The sequence below is a fragment of the Cyanistes caeruleus genome, chromosome 6 (assembly GCF_971803275.1).
Source record: "Cyanistes caeruleus chromosome 6, bCyaCae1.hap1.1, whole genome shotgun sequence".
Lineage (NCBI taxonomy): Eukaryota > Metazoa > Chordata > Aves > Passeriformes > Paridae > Cyanistes > Cyanistes caeruleus.
In genome coordinates, this window is record NC_141706.1 from 25,015,608 (window position 1) to 25,037,845 (window position 22,238).

The following is a 22,238-nucleotide window of genomic DNA, read 5'->3' on the forward strand; positions in this document are numbered from 1 at the left end:
AAGAGAGACTTGAATGCCAGGGAGTTGATCCAGTGAAGGATGACAAAGATGACTGGGAGAGTGCACCATCTCTCACTTACGAGGAAAGGCTGAGGCAGTCTGGCCTGTTCAGCCTCAAGAAGAGACGAATCAGAGTGGACCTTACCAGTGTCTGTAAGTGGGTACAGGAGGGTATCAGAGGATGGAGCCTTTCTTGTGGTGCCAAGCAACAGGACAAGAGGCAATGGGCAGAAACAGATGAACAGAAGTTCCACCTGAATATGAGGAAGCACCACTTTACTGTGTGGGTGAATGAGCACTGGAACAGACTGCCCAGAGAGGATGAGGAGTCTCTCTCAATGGAGATACTCAAAATCTCTCTGGATACAATCCTGTGCAAGGTGCTCTAGGATGTTCCTGAAGGTTGAACTAGAAGACCCACTGTGACCTCTTCCAAGCTTGCTCATTTTGTGATTCTGTGATTTGTCAATAAGCTTTAAACTGGGTAACTTTGGTTGGATTTTATTTGGAATGGTAAATAGTACACTCGTAATTTGACAGCCTGTTGTAATCAATCCATGCTTCAAAAATAAATGTTCCTGAGCTTTCCAAAAAAAAGGCAGTAATATTTCTTACTATAAATGCAAAGTACAGCACTTTCGTTAGCCTTTCTGAATTTGTCAGAAAAACATATACTAGTATGGATGACAGTACTCAAAATGTTGTTGCAAAGCCAATGTCTATGATGAAAAATTTCAATTTAGCCAAAGAGCTAAAGGCTAAAATTTAACAAACTGTGAAGAAAAAATTACAAGGTCTTGCAAGCCCAAATAATGGGCAACCTTAGTAATAGGTGGCATTTGCCTGTAACATAGAACACAGCTTGGAAACAGTATTTGTTCTATTTATTCTGGCTTCTCTAGTGATGTTTTTATAGAAAGTGTACGATTTTCCATTAAAGTTAATGAATCATTTCTGATTTTGTTGCAGCAGAATGAAGGCAGGAATCTCATACTCTGTATTCTCAAACTGCTTGGCATGTCTAACTTACATATCAGCTTTATACCCACCTTTTGATATTTCACTGGAATTTAACAAATGAAGCAGAGATTAATATTAATGAAAAAATAGAAATTACCATACATTTGTTCTCTGTTTTCATCAAGTGTCAGACATTACAGTAAGAGACGCCAATTTAAGAATCTAGACAAATTTAGGTAATGTCCTTGATGCTTGATGGCTGTAATTAAATTAATTCTGGGAATCTGCACTGGCACTTCTGCCATACCGGGATTGTGGCCTTCAAGTTCCTAGTTATGAAGTTTTTAATGTTTTCTCTGCCACCTAGGACTGTGTGGGGACCAAATTCATGTTAATTTTGTGGCTGCAGTGCTAAAGAAGGATATGCAGAGGGAAAGGTCTGACTGTCTCCAAAAGCCACCCGTAATCCTCTCTGTGCTGAACCACATGTAAGTGTCAATAAGCATACTTGTGAGCATGGGGGTAGCATAGTTGGCCAGGTAGGGCAGTAAATTTAGGGAGCCACCACCCTGTGTGGCACCCTGCCTTTGAAAATAGCACAGTAATAAATAATGCATGCTGGTGTGCCGACCAAGCTAGCTTCACCCTGTCCAGACCTGTTGGTACAATGTGCTTTTTTGTCTGTCTGGAAGTATTCTGCGTCTTAGCAACCAAAGCTGTCTCTGCCCTTAGGAGCTGAAACAGAAAAGGCCAACAGTCACACAAACAGAAAGTGACATTCCAGTCTCAGTATCACATCGTAACCATTTTCCTTATGCTTTTGCTGATGTCCTTTTTAGCAAGAGGAAAATTCTGTTTTCCCTGTCTATGTTGAGATCCAGTGGTCACATCCTCCTGTGGTGCTTCTGCAGCATATAGATAAGATGTATTTCAGTGTGATTCTTTAATCTCCCGTGTTTTTCTCAGTGGCACAAGGTAAGACTTTGATTTCTTGTAAAAGATATCCTTCCTGGAAAGGGAAGTGCTCTTTACTGCTTGCTAGTTCTTTGCTTTTCCTGTTCTGGACAGATCATTCATGCTGATATTATGCTAAGGCATTATTTTGATGATGAAAGCTATAAATACTCACCAAGACATGACCTGGTATGCAAATACTTGGACTCAGTGACATGAATGCTTAGAGAAATCTTGTAAGTGCTAGGCCTATCAAAATAGCTGCTGAGCTGTCTGCAGGGACAATCTCAAGCCTTGATGTTGTAACCACAAAACAATGAAGCTCTCCAAGATGGGTATTTACAGTCTTCCTTCTTCTTCAAGGACAACTTTCTTTGATAGGTGAGAATCAATGGAAACCATGGAACTTGACCTAACCTGGCTGAGAAATAACTGAATCTTCCCAAACAACACTTGTACACAGGTGCACCTTATCTATGTGAGCAAAAGGAACTTCATTTTCAATTGGTGTTAGATAGGAACAAGGTGACATTCCTTGAGTCTGAGATCCATTATTTATCTTGAAATCAGGTTCAGCATAAATAATATCTGTAAAATATTTCCCCTGCATTGACAATGAGCCTTGATTAATAATTAATAGTATCTCTGGATGTTGAAGGACAATTCATTCCCTGTGCTTGGCAAATCTAGCACTGCGAACTCTTGTCAGCATCTGTCAGGGGAAGATTTATGATGAGACTTGGGACCAAAAATGAGCAAAGACTAGAAAATTCACATCACACAGACCACTGAACAGTCACCGAGTAATAATATTTAGCATTTCTTGTTTTATGCATACAAATTAATGAAACCTCAGAACCTTCCCACATTTTAGTGCATTTTTAACTGTTTTCATGTTGGTGCCTTTTTTGACCAGTGAAATAATGAGAAACAGATGAGGCTTCCTATTTTTATCTGGGCACCTGGTTTCCTGCTCAGGTTCATGGTTGCAGGCTGGAGGAGCAACTCCCACATGATCAAGGACAACTTTGGACTGAGCACACTTTTACCAACTCTCTGCCCTGCTAACCTGCATATAGCTGAACTGTCATACTCAACCCCAGACACCCACACACTGATGACTTTTTATCTCGTTTTGTTTCTTACCTACCCTCAAATACCCCGAGAAGCTGAAAGCCCAATAAACCCCTTTCATGCATTTCTCAGGATTCTCAATGCATAAAAGAAATGACTGAGCCCATTACATGGGCTCACCCAGTCCACCTCCCTGCCAGCGCAGGGTTATTCCACACCATGCATCTCCTAATGTTATTTCCAGACTAATTTTAATTTAGGACATTCCTGCTTTTCACCTGTCCCCATTCTAATTATGATCTCCCTATCTACCTGAAATAACCTCCATTTAAAAAAATAAAATAAAAATGAAGGGATGGTCTTAAGAAAACAGCTACAAAGAAATCAATCCCTCATCCATTACCAGGTTTTTCTTTTGTTCTGGAGCCACGCGTGTAACCCGGTTAGACCTGTTCTCTTTGAATGCCGAGGACTGAGCTGGCCTTATGCAAACGCTCTCAACCTCATCTTGGTTGTTGTCGTTGCAGATCCAATCAAATGAACAGGAAGTGACCTAAGGAATTCCCCTATTGGCTGCTTGAGTGTTCAGCAAAATGTTTTAAAATTAGTATCACATCCATTTATCTTCACTCCTGGGAGTCTTTAGTTGACATAACCTGTGCTTACCCAACCTACTGTTCTGTAGACAGTTTTCCCATTGCCTCAGTTCAGGATTTCCACTCCAGAATCTGCAGCTAAATGAGGTAAGGTGTTTGGGGTATTTATTTTTTTTCTTTAATGCACTTACTCTAAAATAACACCAGTGAAAATAATACAAAAAAAATAAATAAATTGTCTGCTGGACTCCTAGCCACCATACCTTTACCTTCCCACTTTGGAACAGCAGCTAAGCCCATTTAATCAAAGGCTTTTTAATGTTGCAATAAAGATTTCTGCTTTCCTGGTTTGAACTTGTATCTTCTATTTAAGTATTTCTGCTCTGTTTATGTTTGGGTGGGACCAGATCCCGAGAATCTTTTATTATGATGTATCTTATAATCTTCTGGGTCCTAAATCTGCTGCTTTTGTCACTAGAGTTGTCATCTGTTCGGTAAGACAGGGGGCGAAAAGTGGACGTTCTCAATGCTACTGAGAGTGCTTGTGTCATAGAACTGGGATACAGTCCACAATGACCGTGTTTTGGTTCATTTTAGTGATGAGGATTTTGTTGGACTTTTGTAACAAAAAACCCTAAAGTATTACATTTAAGATTTGTCTTGGTTTCAGCCTCAAGGCAATTTCTTGGCAGTTGTGTGGTGAAGGAGGTTCTGCTGATTTTAGTTCTGTCTAAGCAAAAACACTGCACAGAACCTAGCTCAGGCACTGGGTAGGTAAATATAGCGTGAGGCCCGCAGTGTCTTTGCTTGTTTAATTTGTTTCTGTTCCAATGGTAATTTCATTTTAATAGAACCAGAACTGGCCCCTTAAGGTATAGACACAGTTGTTTAAGTAGTTGTAGAAGAGAATGTAAAGAAAAAGTTGCTCCAAATCTGTGTTGATTTTGTAAAATATGTGTAATGGACTTAGAGACAAATGTTTGCATTTCACCCTGTGAGACATTTTAGACACATACTTGTGTGTATGTTGTTATAGAGTTATTCAATTATATCAGTAATGTGCTTTTTGATTACTTCATCTGAAGTTATATGTTGTGTTTGCTTCTAAAGTACATCCAACCATCCTTTCTTTCTTACCTTTGCCATTTTTCAGAACCAAAAAATTATTAGAATTAAGCAAGCTCGTAATGACAGAAATGTACCTTGAGGTAAAAGTTTCATTTAGTCATTTTATTTATACTTGTCTCACTTGACACTGTGTTAAGCAGATCTAACATGCACCAGTATTTCCTGCAATTTGTGAAAACTTCAGTGAAATTTAAAAATGTGTTCCTTTAAGTTTTGCTTTGATAGGAAATTTGCAGTGTGTAGTTTAAGCTAGTTGTCTGACATCTATTTTACACTGTAGAAAATATCAGAGCTGGAAAATAGAGCAGTTTTATATTTAATGCAAATGCAGAAACTAAAGAAAAAGCTGCAGTTGAAACTAGAAAAACAACAGGATTAAGGTGTTTCACTTATAAATATCACAATGACAGTTTAATTCCTTCCCTGTACAATTTTCAAAACCAAGTGATTGTTGTAATAACAACATAGGACTTGCCAGAATTTTTCAGAGATAATTATGTGACTTCAAGTAGAGCTTATCTTTTAGAAAACTTCCAATCTTGAAAAAAAAATCCAGAAGTCCAGTGATGGGAAATTCCCCAGAATGTTAAGGGCCCTAGCAATTAAATACTATTCTTCTAAAAATATTTTATCTCATTTTCAGTCTGACATGGTCTTGCTTTAACATTCAGCCACCTGATTTTGTTGTTTTTCGATGATTATTGAGAAGTTTCCCTGGGTAGGAAGTTTCTGTTCCTTGTGTAGTCAGCTAAGAACAAGTCCTTTCTTAGCCTAGTCTCTGATAATTGTGGGAGTCTGAGCTCCAAAGCCTGTTCCTTTTCATGGAGAAACTTACAGTACAGTGAAGGATCTCAACCTGTTGCACTGTAAACTTTTCCATCCTTTAATCTCTTCAATGCTCTCTAATTTTTCAACATTAGCTGTGAAATTTGGATGTCAGGATGGATCAGAGTCTGTAGAGTGCCAAACAGAGATATTATGAGTCAATATACTGGGAATTCCAGTTCAGGGGTTTATGAAGTGTGCCCAAGGCTTTTCTAGAGCCGCCATCCTCCAGACACCCTTCTCCCCCTTGAGCACTGGTCCTGTTTGCAGAGACGAGGCTATCATTAGCAGAGTCAATGTTTCCCTGCATTTAGCATTTCTAGTTTTTTTCTACTCCAAGTGTCACTTGTAAAGCCTATAACAATGGTAAAAATACATATTTTCCCCAAGTCCCGATAACAAAGGTTCTCATATCAGATCAGAACATCTCTTTGCTAGCCCCAGCAGCTGTTAGGTCGTGCTTCACAGCAACCCATAGAGTGACAACCGTATATTTACCCTGGTCGTGGTGAGATCAGGTAGTAGAATGTGGTCTGTTTAACACAGGATATTATTGTGCTCTTGTCACCTGAGAGAATATGCTGTGGTATTGCCATAGTAATTTCTTATTACTTTAGATATTCTCAGGGTGTTGTGGGTTTTCAGCAGTGGTGGAAACAGACAATAGGACAGTTGGACAAATGAAAAATTAAATCATTTGGCTCCTACTCAACTTCCTTAATTTTTTTTCAGTCACAATGAATTTTCTTGTTAACATCTGTATTTGTTCTGTCTGGGAAGTGCAAGGTAGCAAACTGCAGTGGAGAGAGAAGAAACTAAAAAAAAAATAAAACACAGATGGAGAGAGATTATAGAGGAAAAAGAAGGATTTCTGTAGGTGCGTCTGTGTTCAGACAGGAGTGACATGTTAGCCTGTCGCCTGTCCCACCACAATTTGCACCAAACTCCCCTTTGAGGATGGAATTCTACACCTGCTGAAGAAGTGTGTATTTATGTACAATTCTCGCAGAAAAGAATGAATGATTTTATTGACTCAGCAAACTCAGAGAACTGACCATGAGCCATGACACCTTTCCAGAATCGGCGCTGAGCTTTCCTTCCTTGTTTGGCCCTTCCACACTTTTTATAAATATGTTTAACTTAGATTAGACCAAACCAAGAAAACTTCTCAGTAACTGTAATATTGTCTGGATCTGTTCTGTGGAGTCTACAGTCACATGCTTTCTGTTGGTGTTAACTTGTTCACATTCAGTCCTCACAAAATTGTCTGACCTCTTTCTGTAACACTATGAATACCATCTCTGTGAACTGGGGCAGTGACCTACTGTACGGAGACAGGTTGGAAAGTGGGTGCTCCAGGACAGGCCTGTCTGGCTTAAAATTCGTCAGTGTGCTCAGATCAAGATACAGATAGAGATGAATAACCCTTTCTTATTCTGAGTGCAGTGTGCCCACCCTCTGTAGGATTTTCTGTGGTCTTACAGGGCTCTCTTTCTCATCAGCCTTCCTACACTTGTAAAGTAGGTATTCTTGCTGAGGTATAGGCATTCCAGCAACAAGCAGCACATAAAAAGAAAACGGCCACAAACTTAGTTGTCATTTGTCATTACTAATGACACACAGTATTAGGATGTGGTAGAACGAAATGTAAAGGCTTTGCTGTCCACAAGGAAACCAGCAGAAACAATGTTTTTGTAGCTAGCATAGTTCGTGATGTTTAATGAAGTCTCTGTCCTATCTCACCGCTTCACTACTACTGAATTTCAGCCACAAGCTCATGGAATTTTCTTCCTAACAATAAGTGCCTTGTGAGCATTGGTGAAGTTCAACACCATCTTCAGCCAAGTGCTCTTGCTTCAGCCGCTCAGCCAGTGTCCAAGGGCACTTCAAGATCTCTAACCAGAAATGGCTGTGCGTCTCCCTCGCCGTCCCTGCTTCAGCACACTCTGCAGAACACCTGTATTTCACTAAGTTTTCAAGAAGAGGGTACATTGTAACTTGATAACTGTGAAACTTAAGAGTAATGCTGCTGATCAAAAGGCTAAGCAAAGAAAGATTTTTTCTCACAGCTGGTATACAAAAAAAAGTAAGGATTAATTCGGTTTCTGAAGAAGTCATCAGGAGTCTTAGGATGAGAGCTCCTTTGAGCTCCACTGGGGTTGCAGGTTGCACCAAATCCCTTACTGAATGCCTAGAATACTTGGGGCATTTGTTGGTCATTGGTCTACAGACGGGTAAGAATGAGTAAACATGAAGTCATGTAACCAGTGGAGCAATCGACTGGCATTTGGTGTTTTGCATGTCTCCCTCTGAGGAAGAGCCCTCAAAGGCTGCCTTTCCAAAAGCTGACATTGCACATGGTTATCATTACCTATTCCTCTGCTGATCTTGTGAAATGTGCTTCACAGGAAAGAGTATGACAACTAGTAGACAGAACAGCCAACTGGAGCTGGGTAATCTCTGATAATAAACTAATGGGATGCGGTAATAAAAGAGAATTGCTTGGTGGTGGTGGAAAGAAAGTAATTTTACCTGAAGGAGCTACCAAAATGTAGAATAAAAGTTCCTTCCTACTGTGAAGGAAGGATACAGACATAAACATTTGAGGTATTTTCTCAATGCACAATCAGATGTCACCAGAATATCAGATGTTACAGAAGCTCAGTCTCCTGAGCCCTGTGAGGATTAAGCAACTATGTATAAAAATTGTTCTGTTGCCTAAATTAGTAGTGCCATCCCAAGAAGAATTGGTTTTGTTTTTTAAAACTGTTCCAAGTTTTCTCTCGTTTAGCAGTGAGCAGTTAACTAACTCATGTTGCTGTTAAAGAATCCTTGTAAAACTGCCCAAGATGGTCAGGAATCAGACTAAGTCCATGATATAGTGATTACCCCCAAACTTTCTTAATGATTTTTACTGCAACATGTAATTATTATTACACAATAGCCTAAAAGCTTGCATCTTGATGATGCACTTTCAAAGTATGCTTGGTTAAGCAGTTGTCTCATAGATTGGAGGGGCTTTATCAGGGAGTCAAATTCTGACACACTCACGGGTGCTGTTCTCATCTCTTTTGCAGTGAGATCTAACACAGTACTCACATAAAAGACTTAATATTCCCAGGCACCTGCCCTGACAGAAGAAGATGAAAAAGTTTTAGAAGACTGGATTAATAGGTGATTAGATAAGTAAGATATCCTTATAGACTTATCAAAATTGGAATGTACAGAATGAAACAGATGCAGTTTTTTTCTACGTTTAGTGACCTGCAGATATCCTTACCCTCTCTAAGACTTTTAACGATGGAGCTGTAATTCCTTGTAATAACAGGTGGAAAGTTCTTAAAGTCTTAAACATTTTTGGACAAGGGTCAATCCCATAAATTTCTTTGTCTGCCTGTTGCTGATTCTAACAGTCACAACAAACACCTTGCTCTAAATACATGGAATTATAGATTCAATTAGGCTGGAAACAATCTCTAAGATCATTGAGTCCAACCATTAAGTCAGCGCTACTGAGTCTTCTACTAAACCAAGTCCCTAAGTGCCATATCTATGTGTATTTTAAATATCTCCAGGTGTGGACACTCTGCCACTTCCCTGGGCAGCCTGTCCCAATGCTTGCTAACCTCTTTGGTGAAGAAATGTTTCCCAATATTCAATGAAAATTCCCCTGGTGCAACTGGATACCACGTTCTCTCATGCTGTCACTTGTCACCTGAGAAAAGAGACTGACATCCAGACTACTTTCAGGTAGTTGTGGAGAGTGATAAAGTCTCCTCTGAGCCTTTTTTTCTCCAGGCTAAAAAACCCCTATTCCCTCAGATGCTCCTTATAAGACTTGCAAATCCCTTATCTCCTTCACAGGCTTTCTTCCCATCACTTTTAAAACAGGAATTCAAATATTTTTTTTCCCAATTTCAGCCAATTCTGTTTTCTAATCTGCATAGTTCCTTGATTTAATCCTTTAAAAAGCACGGCTATTGGTATTTGGCATGTTGTGTCAGTAGGTACAGGTGAGTGACTGACATTGTATTGTAGTGAGTGAGGGGCTGTTCATGCCAGGAGACCTAGACAGAGCTGCTTTCCACTTCCATGCCTGAAGGTTTTCTCCTGGGCTGCAGTAAGGTTTTTTTTTGCAGGAACATGTGCATGGCCTGAGAGCTGGGGTGCCCTTCCCCAAACTGTGGACTATAAGCTGCAGATCAAAGAATAAACCTTCCCTATGCTATGACACATCTTCAATGTTTAAAAATCTAATGAGGATTTAATCAATAAAGATAAAAAGAAAAGAATAAAAAACTCCCCAGCACCTGCAAATAGCTGTTTTAAGGATCTCTGATAATAATAATAATCTTCTTTCTCAGAACATTGTTAAAATAGATATAATTCCATGGTAAAAAATCTACTTTTGAGGAAAATAGTTGCTTGAAATAGTCTGGGAATATTTTCATTGATTTTGTTGAGGCAATCTCTTCCAGTTACACTGATAACTGAGATACATAGCAGTACAGGGGAGCAAAAAGAGCTGGTGGAAGTGAAATTTTTTTCCGATTTCTGATTCCTCCAGTGTCCCCCCAGAGACCAGCTACATACTCCGCAGTTGCTCTAAGCCCTGGCATTCGTGTGCCACAGATAGATACTTGAAGATGATATTTTACTCTGTTTTACTGGTTACAGGACTATGATATATTGAAGAAAATTTACTTGTCCTGGTCAGTCAGTCTGACTAACTGAAAGGCAAAAAATTAAAGAGAGAGGGGGGAAAAAAAGGAAAGAAAAATTAAAAATTAAAATAAATAAGCCAGAAGATGAAGAATAAAGGTTCAGTGAAAAAGAATGAACGGGATCACAAAGTTCACATCCTAGTTTGGTTTTGAGGCTGTCTGCATTCAGGATTAGCATGGTTGGGCTCTGCAGAGGGTTTCCTGGTCACCATATGCACAACAGCCATGTTAGGTAAATTTATTGCTCCCAGTGCAGCTGCTCTGGGATGATTTTACTGCCTGTGTACCTCAGTTTTATGCTTCACATTTCTGTCTTTCACAAACAATTCTACATAACAGAGTGGCACATTTGAAGCTTGAACAACTTGAACATACGTTTTTACATGTCAGTTGATTCCCTGTTGCCAGGGAACTTTATTTTAAAAATTCCTTTCTTTCATTGGGATTAAATGAGAAAATAAAAAAAATCCCAAAACGCAGCCAACAAAAAAAAAAAATCCTAAACCACACAAGCATACAAAACCCACCCACCCAACCAACCAACCAAAAAAACCACAAACAAACAAACAAACAAACAAACAAACAAAAAGGAAGGAAAAACCCCTATAGAAACAGCCACAGTTCAACGGAACAGAAATTTTGAATTTCAGCCAGCTCTGCCTAGGAATTTCTAGCTAATTTTCAGGATCATACATAGGTCAAGGGGAGCTTTTTTGATTTAATACTTCAAGCGTAGGTTTAATTGTTTGGCTAACTTATAATTCAAATCTCTACTAGTCACATAATAGCCATGATGCATAGAAGAATCTTGTTTTCAGTCTGAACAGGTCTCTTTTTTTTTCTTGAGAATTCTTTCTCTTGTTTAATACCTTCTCTCTGCCCTCACAAAAACCACATTCAACCTAACTCATCTGCATGTTGAAAGATTTCCCAGAGACGTGGTGCAATGGATAGTAATGGAGCTTGAGCTGGAAGATACGAGTTGGACTGACATCTCCATTGACTTGTTATGTGACTTAAGTGAATTATTTCAACTCAGTGTCTCGATTTTCCTATTTGTAATGTGGATGCAATGCTGGTTCCTTCCTTCATTTCTATGTTTTGTGCTATTTACTACCTTTGCTGTGTGGGTGGACTCTTCCTTCTCTGCTCCGTGGTTGTTAGTGTTTCAGTTCTTCCATCACCATAGATGCTATTTAGAGTAGATGAGCCCTATGAGCCCTGCAGGCTTAATTTTCAGAAGAACTTAAAAAGTAGCTCAGTTCCCATCTGAGTACCTACTTCTCATGGACTCAAGGTTATTTTTTTTTCCTGTGAAATAGTAGATTAAGTGATGGAGTTGGTGTGGGTTCATATGGGAAAGCAAACCCTCCCAGTCTTTCAGGTTTTCTTTATCGTTCAAGAAAGTTCCTTTACTGTTTACACTTAATTTGCTGCTTTTTCCTAGTAATTTTTGAACCGTGTCTTAGCTGCTTTTTCTTTGTGTATTTTCCATGATACTTCTTCTGACTTTAGTCTTAGAATAGAGTGTTGCTTTGACTGGTTCCATTGACGGAAAAGAATAGTATTGAGCTCTTTTCTGACACCAGGTTATTCCGTAGCGAAGGACTGTTTGTGAAACAGGAGAGAGTAAGAATTGAAAGAGCACATTTGTACAAAACCCAATGGGAAAAGCTCTGCCGTCAAGTCAGCCCTGGCTGTTGAGGCAGATGCCTGGCTTTGCTTTTTTTGTTTATATTCCAACAAATCAAAGCTGACCTGTGTTGTTATCAGAGTAGAGCAGCAGGTGCAAAAAAATAACTCTGCTGCCAACTCAAACGAAAGGGTAAGACTAATACCCTCTGGGAGGTATTGAAGAGATAACAGAGAGCCATGCCAGCAACTGAATTAACGGCTCTATTTACGGTGGGTTTTACTTAATAACCTGCTCCTAACTCTGACACATAAATACTCCATTGTATTGTTTAACGCAACCACTGGAGAAATCAATGGAAACAGGATGGGCAGCTCTTGCTGTGCCAGGTGAGAAGGAGTAACGCCACGGAAGCGCCGCTCTTCTAACCACAGGGAGGAGGGAGGCAAGGAAGGTGGGAAAGTGTTCTTGGATTTTACAGATGTGGGGAGACATTGTTTCCCACAACTTCTTGACTTACCTGTAGGGAGTGGGTGCAGAGTAAGGAAACCTCATTCCCCCATTTTCTGGTTGTCTTAATAAAGGTAGTGAGCATGAACATGTGGTGGCATATATGTAAAATACTGTCCCAGTGCCATGTGGCTCTGGTAGGCTCACAGTCCTGGGAGCAGGGGGGAAGCGAGCCTGCTGCTTCACCAGCGGTAAAGCAGACAGCCCTCATGCAGCCACTGGAGTGGGATGCCAGGGAAGTGGTCTTGCAATCTCTTACTCTTATCTCAACACATACAATATGAAGAAACCACATGGATACAGCTGGGCTCCAAGCAAATGTTTACCAAAACCACACAAATGTGAAATACTGCGTGTTAGTAAAAGTAATGTCTGAGAGCAGCTTTCTGAAACAGGGTTGGTGGGCTCCACTGGGCTGTTTCAGCCATAGCCACCCATGTGGGGAAAACTTCCTTTGCAGACAGAGGTTCACCTTGGGGTACTTGGTAGTCTGGGGAGGAATGTAGGGCAAGCAGGCATCCTGGATGGAGCTATCCCATAGGTGGGATCAGCAAGTCCCAGCTTGGTACTAGGGAATGTGGTAGAGGAGTTAATTGCCAAATAAACCCACCCTGTCAGCTCTGCAGAGTGACTCTTCCCACTCTTCCCATGAACCCTGCATTGCCTCTGCTACATCTCCTCTTTGAAATATGCTTTTCCTATCCCATCAGCAAAAAAGTGTGATCATATTGTGGTTAGTCAGGCAGTGGGTCATGACATGGTATAAATGCTTCTATCAACTAGGTTGGATCCCCAGAAAGCTGCATATTTTAGCATAAAATTCTTTATGCTTAATTTCCTGCTTCTCTGCCCTAGCTAATTTGTGCTGTGGCCCTCATGTATTTAATGAAGAGGCACAATCAGTTTGTTGATTGAATGAATCAATTAATGTAAAAAGTAGTAGTCTAATGGGAAAATTTGGACATTCCCCAAGACACTTTGCTGTTTTGGGTCTCCATCTCAAGTTCCTTATTTTGTTTGCTTCTCGCTCATAAACCAGCCCTAAAGAGGAACCTTGCAGTTTCCAGGTAGATGCCCTTTATTAAAACAAAATATATGAAACAGAGTTTACAAAAAAAGGAAACAAAAAAAAACCAACTGATTTTTTTTTTTTAAAGTAGGCAAATTAGTGGTTGTTACTGCTGAAAACCAAACTAGTCCCATAACAAAAGAGAAGTGTTGGTGGTGATAGTGGTTAAAGTGAACTTCCACATGAAATACTGGCTGCTGCAGCAGCATAGATCTGAGTGGCTGTTATGTCAGCAACGAGTCAGCATCTAATGAGAGCCAAACATGAATACAAACACAATTATTACTGTTATTATTGTCATTATTCACTAACAACTGAACAGTCACACAGGCTATATTAGCAGTATGGAAAACATTTCCCTCAATATGCTGTTAGTCTTTAAAGCAATGCAAAGAGGAGCTGTCGTGGAAGGTGGAGGGAAGTGGTTGGGGAACCAGAGCCAAGGGAATAGGAGAAGGTGTTAGAACATGATGGTAATATTTTGTTAGCTGATGAGGTTCACGCGTAATTATAGACGTGTGGCTTGTCAAGTTATAGGGCCATCTAGAGTGCTTTTTTGGCCATTTGTATATTTAGTGTATTGTAAGCAAAAGAAAGATGTTTAGCAAAAGGAGATTAGGGAGATGAGCTGGCTCCTGCTTAGAGGAAGGATGTACCAGAGAGATAGGAAGGACATGAAAGGAGGTGTGGAGTTGTTCCATGAGGTGTGGTATTAAGTGCTGAAAGAAGAATAAAGAGCAAAGGGAGTTTTTCCCATTATTGTGTTTCCAAGACTCTGTTTCCCTGAGGCTAGCCTGATGAATCTATGGCAAATGACTTCTAAATATTCAGGAAAAAATGGTTGACCCAAATTATCATGAACTTGCTGAGGTGGTGTAGACAGTAATGAAAGCATTGCTGGATACTAGTCAAAGCCAAATCTGAAAAATAAAAAAGAAAATAGCCCACTTATTTTGGCCAGTTTTTAGAGAATCTATCTACTTGTTCCAAACATTCTAAGAATACATTACTGCAAATAGAATCTAAACATCTATCACAAGAAATAAATTTTTTTTCTTGACTCACTTTTGTCTCAGCTCTATGACAGCAATTTCACTAATATTACATGGATCTGTGCACAGAACTTCTGCAAAAAGTAGAATGAGGTTTTTGACAGTAAAATAAATGATGATATTATTCTCTTCCTATTCAAAAACTAGTGGCATGGCAAGAAGGTGTACATCTAGCCTGTGATGTGACAGGAAAGCATGGACTGAAACACCATATCCTTATTAAGTGGCAGGTTCTATTTCACTTTTCTCTGGTAAAGTAACATGACAGTGGGGAAAATTTGAAGTACAAACCCTTGGTAGTTAACACTGTCAGACACATCTATGCCTCGAGGACTCTCTGTTCACAATCTACCTTCTGTTTGCTTCTGATTTAGGAAAACAAACAAACAAAAGCCCTCCTCTTTTAAAATTCTTCCTTTTATTTTCATTTTACTAATGAGTACCTTGAAAATTGAAGTCAGTTCATATGAAGATTATTGGGAAAAAAAGGGGTCAGAGAAAAACAACCTATGAAACTTTGCATATCATCACGTAGTTTTTTTTCCTTGCATTCATAAAGTGAACTTTGTTCTCTCTCAAAAAGGAAACTGAACTATGGTTTTGTCTTTAAATTACATCGTTAAAGGAGAGATAAGAACCAAACCCAAACCCTGGAGCAGAGGGATAGCTCAGATACAGATCTAGATCCTAACTTTTCTACCCAAGGTTCTCTTTGGTTAAAATATATATGCAAGATTTTGAAGCATCCATATGAACATGTTTAAACAACCACCACATATCTCTTACAAAAGTTGCCTTGTAGTGCATCATGAAAATAAGATCTTTAGTAATAAAATATTCCAATCAAGCTTTATTTGATTTTGTTTATCACGATCCTATCTGTAATGTAGGTATATGTTAAACACTTCTTTCCCATTCATCTTCCTTTTTCTGGTCTTTCAGTTTACCTTCATGTATAGATTTAATGTACAAGGTTCAAAGAAAACAAAAGAATAAACCAAAGTCTTCCTTTCCAAAAGCCCACAACAGTAAATGATCAAGGTCTCAATGTAGTCTCTGAAAGCTCACCACTTTTGCACATGCAAAGGTGGGTTTATGCATATGAACCACAGCTCTGTACTCCAAAAAATATGTAAGCATAGAACCGTGCACTTCAGAGAGGTGTAGTAGGAAATATGATTAGCCCCAAAGACCCAAATCAGGATCCTAAATACTACAAATTTTGGAGATTATTTAGAAGATTTTCTTATAAAAATGATTCCTTGAACTTTATAGTCATAATGTGATTCAGTAAACAGGTTTTGTTACTATGGCCCAAAGACACATGAGACAGATTAAAAATGAAATGCATCAAATGCTCGGTATGTTTTACAGCAAATACTGAGTGTGATCAGAGTGTTTCTTCTATTAACTTTTTCAAAGCTTTCCAAGAGTTTTTCAGTTCTCTTAGTGGTGACTCTTGAGGTTATCATCAAACAGGTCAAGCTGTGTAGACTGTCACCTGAATGGACCTTTGCAGGCCATAGCAAAGTTGTCCAAAGTTGAGCTTTTTGTTTTGAAGCAGATGCCTGTGAGTAATCGGCCTGATTTCATTTGAGTCTTCTCTCTGCTCTATAGGCACTGTAGGTATGGAAACAAGGAGGTGTGTGCTAGCTACAACTGTATCTACACAGCCAGAAGAGATGCTAACACACTGCAGAAAAGGTCACATCTGAAAGCGAGCCATGGCAAGGATTATCTCCTATATGGGAGTCTGGCACAGACACCAGGGATGAACCTAAGACCTTTGCAAATTAGACAGATAAAGATCACAGGGCAATCTTTGGGTCAGCCATAGCTGTATGTATAGACACACTGGCACAGACTAGGACCCTGGAGCCCTGGTAGTAATGAACATTAAATGAAAGGGAATAAAAAATCCCATAACAGAAGACCCAAAGCTCACAGTAGCATGCAAACAAGCTTTCAACATTCATACATTCAGTTTGTGCCTGCCCTTACCACCACTGGAGATGGAAAATAGCTGGTTGGAATGCAAAGCAGCTAATTGATCATATACATTACAAGTACAAGGCACTTATGTTTCCGAAGTAGACATATGTGTAAAACAAGTCCATGTGCTATGTTGTACATGCCCTTTGTGATGTCTTGAAAACTTTGCCCCACTTATTAGTCTTTTGATTTTTCAAGAAAAGGATTAAAAATCCAGATTTTGTTACTCTTCAGTTGCAATTATCATTTGGTATTATTTATTTTAGATTACTGTGTAAGTCTTTGACTGTAATCCAAGATGCAGTAATGATCTAAAATATTTAACATTCTCTGTAGATACTTGTTCCATAAACTCCAAGCCCTGAAAAGCAGGGATTGTGTCTTCACTGTGTACATAACACACTTCAAAGAAAATAGGCCCAGGTGAAATCTACATTTGAAGTTCAGCCATGATGGTAAAAGGGGAAAAATGGGGAAGAATCCCATAGGTAAATATGCCAAAAGAGATCCACCCTTTTGGACACGCCAGGAGGAGCTGCACTGAGCTTGTCTCAGCTAGAAGTCACTCTTAGACTTTGCATAGCTTACAGGTGGAGTCATGGCTTAGTAGTTTCAGTGTGTTTTGCCCTAGACATTGTTGTTGTGTATGGCTTTACCAGCGGGAGGGCCCCTTCCCCTATTCTCTTATGGGCTCCCCTTCCACGCCCCCTTAGTTCACTCTAGAGTTGTGTCCATGAGCACCTGTACAAACTGGTATCAGAATAATCACTCTGGTTGTACTACTGCAGGATTCAGCCACTTTCTCTGTACCACTTATGCGTCTTTCCTGTGTTCAGAATGTTTGTGTCATTTAATACAAGCTGTTCTTGAAAGATTCTGGTTCAAAGAAAGGATAAACTCTTTATATGGATGTTAAGATTCATTGGGTTGAATAGGGAAATGGGGATCAGAGTAATTTATTTTCGGAGCACACCTGTAGTGATTGCACAATAATTTGCATAAGGTGCACTATAGAGTGTTCAAGGTTCAAGGATTTGTAAATATATTTTTTTGTAATGCTGGATTTGCTCCACAGGCAGGCCATGGCTCCTTTCTCTTTCCATTATCGCTGTTGTGGTAATGGAAAGAGAAAGGTGGTCAGGTGGTCATGGAAGAGAAGAAGAGCAGAGCAAATGACCTCCTGCTACTGCCAGGTTGCTGGGCTGTGGCTCAGCCAAAGCTCCTTCAGACTCCAGTGAGAGGTTTTACTAAGAGAGGCCTTCAGGGTTTGGTCTTGGAGTACCGTCTGATATAATGAATGTTGGTGAAGGACTTTTTTTTTTTTTTTTTTTAAATGCATTAATCCCTTCTAACAGGACTCTGTCTAGAAAGAATTTTGCTGAACACCAGTGCATAACTATATTTAACTGTGCTGGCTGAGTAAGGCGTTATTTGCATGGTGTTATAACTCCAGAGACGGCACCTCTTCAGGGGAACAGAATGGGATTGTGTGTATGGACACCTGCCATGCACAGACATAGACAGGTGTGTGTATGTCTACAAAAATACACGTGATTATATACCCAAATGATATTTCATCTATGCTTGGTTTATAATGTACCATGTCAGAGTAGAGGGACAGATCTCAAAGATTTTTATATTATTTTCCAAAATATCAGCTCAGATAGAATCCCTTTTAATACGGTTTCCAGAGAAAATGAGGTTTTTGTGGTAATTTGGTGTTTTGGCTTTTACATTTGGCCTGTAACAATCTTTGAGTTTCATCGCCAATTTTAATTAAACTTGATATGGGGGTAGAAGTCCCAGAGATATGAAGTTTTTACAGGATTAATGAAAACTGGCTGCCGAGTACAGAAGGAAAACCCATTAATACTCAATCTGAAAGAAAGAGTAACGCTTGAGCTCACTGCTTTGAGACAATGAGATATTATGAATGCCCCAACCGTGGGAAAAACTTCAATCAGCACTCACATCTTACTAGACACTAGAGAATCCAACCACAAGATACACATTCATAGGAAACCAGGCTTCATTAGTTCCACAATTCACTTTGATACATGGAATATAATTAAAAGAAAACTGAACATCTTATATGTCCTTCCCCTTGAGCTTTCACACCCTTTGACCAAGTTTGTCTGTACGCTGGGGAGATTTGAACATTTGGCCCTGGACTGATGAGGAACATGCTGCTTCCAATATCCTGACTCAAAATCTTGTCAAGTATGGGATGAGCCACTTCTATAAGCATAAACCTTCCATGAATTTTTAGTAAAGAAAGGCATATACAGGATGACATGAAGAAAATCCCATTTTAGTTTTCCTACAGAAAATATCATTGAGCATAATTCTGTATGCTTACAAGCACAGGTGTGGAAGTTGTTAGTAGCACTTTATAATCCTCCTGAACAAAGTGCTAGAATGATTTCCAAATAAGGAACACCCTTGCATTAAGATAAAGGAGGTGACCTGAAAATTTTCAAGACACCAAAAAACCTGTTCCTTGAGTAATACTCAGAACTTTTGCAAAGTTTAGGTTAAAGCTAAATCTAGTCCTCCTTCTGTGATTAATGTCATATTGTAAATTCTCCTTCTTAGGCACAATTGTTCCTGCAGGTGATACTGGAAATTAATTAAGTTATTGAGGTGGAGATAATTTATTTAACTTCCAAAACAGGGATGATTGATTGATGAAATTGTGAAACAAGTCCCATGGACATTATTTGAAAATATGGTGAAGGGATATGGTGAAGACCAACTGTCTGCTAAACTGTGGTAGGGAGAGGACATTTTAAAGGAAGATAGCTAAAATCCAGATCTCGGGTAGAGGCTGTCAGAGTTCTTTTTTTCAGACCTCTAATGTGCATTGGGTTTAGTTACTGCTGGGGTGGAAAAACTATGCAAGACACATTATTTGGTTTGATGAACTATCCATACCTTCAGTTGCCGAATCAAAGTGTGATAGGATCTTTCGGTTTGGAAATCCACCTGATTAATTATGGAAAATAAAAAAAAATTAAATGAAATTTCAGGACAAAATTACACAAATAATTTCAGTTCATATGCACATGTTTTCTTAGATGTACTTGTAAGCCTTGCACACATTATGAAATCTGTGTAGAATGCCTGAAAATACAGAAGTTGCAGAATACAAAACCACATAACACCGTACTTTTAATTCTGAGATAGTTTCTGTAAATGTGACTTCAGATCAATGTATTTAAGTTATGAAGTGCATATTATAATTTTTTAAAAAGAAGTGAATTCAGCAAACTAAGTTTCTAAGTGTGTTTTCCTATCCTTCAAGTTTTATTTTTTCCCCAGAATAGCTGTTATACTACCTCGTCTCTATTTGATACTGTAATAAGGTCTTTTTCATTAATATTACATTCATTCATAGCTAATTGTCTTTAATGATTTAAACCAAATCTAAAGAAATAACTTGGTACATCATCAACCTGTACAACCTCAGAAGTGTATGTATTGACTGTCAAACATGTTATTGCTTAAAAGTTCTTACACATCAAGTATGTAATTTATATACATTATAGGCTGAACATGTTTGTAATCATGAGATTGAATTCAAATGCTTCCTCACACCTTCTCACTCACAATACTAAGTTGCTTGGCCTTTACATAGGACTAAAAAATGTCTTCTAACTTGTATAAATGTACTGACTGATGTGATTATAGTCACTTTTAATTTGGCCAGAATGGGCCAAGAAGTATCTCTCTCAATTGTTAATGTTTTATAACCCCATATACCTACTATGAGAAATTAAATCCTCCTTGCTAGTGGTTACTGAATCACAGATTGCCTAGAAATAAAAGTGGAAAGTGACTGCCAAATCATCCGTGGTTTGATTTTGCCATTCTGTGTAGCTACTGAAAAAAAAAACCAAAACAAACAAACAAACAAACAAAAACAACCCTAAACTAGTTTATACTGTAAAGCAATATTCCCTGTGATAAACTCCCTTAAACTTTCCTTTAAAACCAAGGCTGTACGTGTTCCTATTGACTCCCTCTTTTACCAAAAAGGCTGCTGGCATGAGCTTGTACGGGGTAGAGATGTGCTCTCAGTGGATGTTTTTTCACTGGCCTCAGTGGATAAACAGCCAAGACCAGTGACTTTACCCTTCACAAGTCCATTTTGTATTTCATAACCTTTTTAATTCTAGGGTGAAGTCTAGTTGCATGCACATGCCATCCTGATGTCTAATGTTTTGTTTTTACAGACTTTGCGGCTTTCAATATTTTTGAACAGGGGTTTGGTTTTCTTTTTTTTTTCCCCTGTGTATATAAGAATTACAATCCAAAGCCTTTGTAATGTTTAACAAATTACTTTCCCGATCTCCTCAATAATATCTTTGGTTATAATGTATATTTTTAAACTTTACAACTTCATGCCACTGAAAGATAATGTAAAACATCAAGAATACCCATCACTGGGGAATTCTGTATACTTTCATTGGAATGATTAAGCATGGGATAAATATAACTTTCTTCTAGAATGTCATATAAATAGGGTTTTTTAAAAAAAAACATAAAAAATTAAAGCACAGTTTTACTCACAGTGCTAATGTTAAGATACATGGAAACAAAAATTTACTTAAAAGAGGGAATGCTGTCTTGGGGGTGGTGTCACTCCAAAATACTGATTTTGTTAAAACAATGACTGTCTCATTTACAAGATCTTTTACCATTGGATTTCTTTTGTGGGTTGAAATGTATGATCTGTGATATTTGTTACCAAGAAGTGTTATAGACACTGGTGACACAGATCAGATAAGAAACTGGGTCAGCTGACAAGATATTCCCTGTAAGGCTACCTTGCTGTAACATTACGTGTATCCTTCTATGTGAAGGATTTTCTGAGCATGGCTTGTAGTCTACTGTATAGTTTCATTTGCAGTTATTGGAAAGTTCTTTCTCCTAAAAAAAAAAAAAAAGAAAAGAAAAAGGAAGAACATGTTTAAATCACATTTCTTTTTAAAGCAGAAGGAAAACAAGTATTTAGTATTTCATTCCTCAAAGCTTGGCAGTTTTCACGTATTGCTCTGTCAGGAGCCTTGTCTTTTCATTCGGCTTCTTTTCTGATTACAGATTATTCATTTATGGATGGGCAGCTGTAGAAACTTGCTTCTTGCGTATGCAAATTAATCATGGTAATGTTTATCATAAAGAGATTTTGTGGCAGTGGAAAAGGGGTTGTGTCAACATGTTCTTGATTTCAGTTGTATCTTCTTTTACAAATGGAATTGGCCTCCTTGCTTCACCTTCAGTGGATTTTTTTTTTTTTTTTTTTTTTTTTTGCCATTTACCTCTTGGACTAGACACTGCTCACTAAGCAAGCTGTTTGATTCACTTACAGATCATGATTTTGGAAGGAGCTGGCAGGATGAGTATCAATTCCAGCAGCAATCTACTCCACCAGCAGCCTTCCTGGACAGACGGATATTCCACATGCAACGGTAGGAGAAATTCAACTGCTCTGAGCCATATTCTTTTTTGGGAGGCTGGGGGAAAGGGGCTGCTACACCTTTAAGCATGTAAGAGTATTATTTTTTATGAGTACTAATTTACTGGAGTTTCACTTCTCGTAAGAAAAATTTTCATTTGTTCCTTCATTTGTAAAAAGCTGAACTTGCAAAAGGGACTTGTTTATTGTTCATTTCCTTACTGGCTCACTTAAAATCTAATGGTGTTGAAAGTGCCAGAAGT

The 22,238-nt window shown here is 38.7% G+C and overlaps 1 protein-coding gene and 1 long non-coding RNA gene across 4 annotated transcripts in view; one reads left to right on the forward strand and one right to left on the reverse strand.

Moving 5' to 3' along the window:
• LOC111930120 (uncharacterized) overlaps positions 1-3,511 on the reverse strand; it is a 46,919-nt gene extending 43,408 nt beyond the window's left edge. The window contains exon 1 of the long non-coding RNA XR_015288302.1: positions 3,392-3,511. This is a non-coding gene — a long non-coding RNA (uncharacterized LOC111930120). The remainder of the gene's footprint in view (positions 1-3,391) is intronic.
• Positions 1,875-22,238, forward strand: part of EHF (ETS homologous factor) — a 35,584-nt gene continuing 15,220 nt past the window's right edge. Inside the window, exons 1-2 of one of the 3 annotated variants that reach the window (XM_086894046.1) lie at positions 1,875-1,935; positions 21,889-21,988. In XM_086894046.1, the coding sequence (XP_086750172.1) occupies positions 21,892-21,988 (97 nt within the window). In that variant the 5' untranslated portion in view covers positions 1,875-1,935; positions 21,889-21,891. Of the gene's footprint in view, positions 1,936-3,513; positions 3,732-21,658; positions 21,683-21,888; positions 21,989-22,238 lie in introns of those variants that run through there. The other 2 variants (XM_086894045.1, XM_086894044.1) reach the window with 2 other exon arrangements.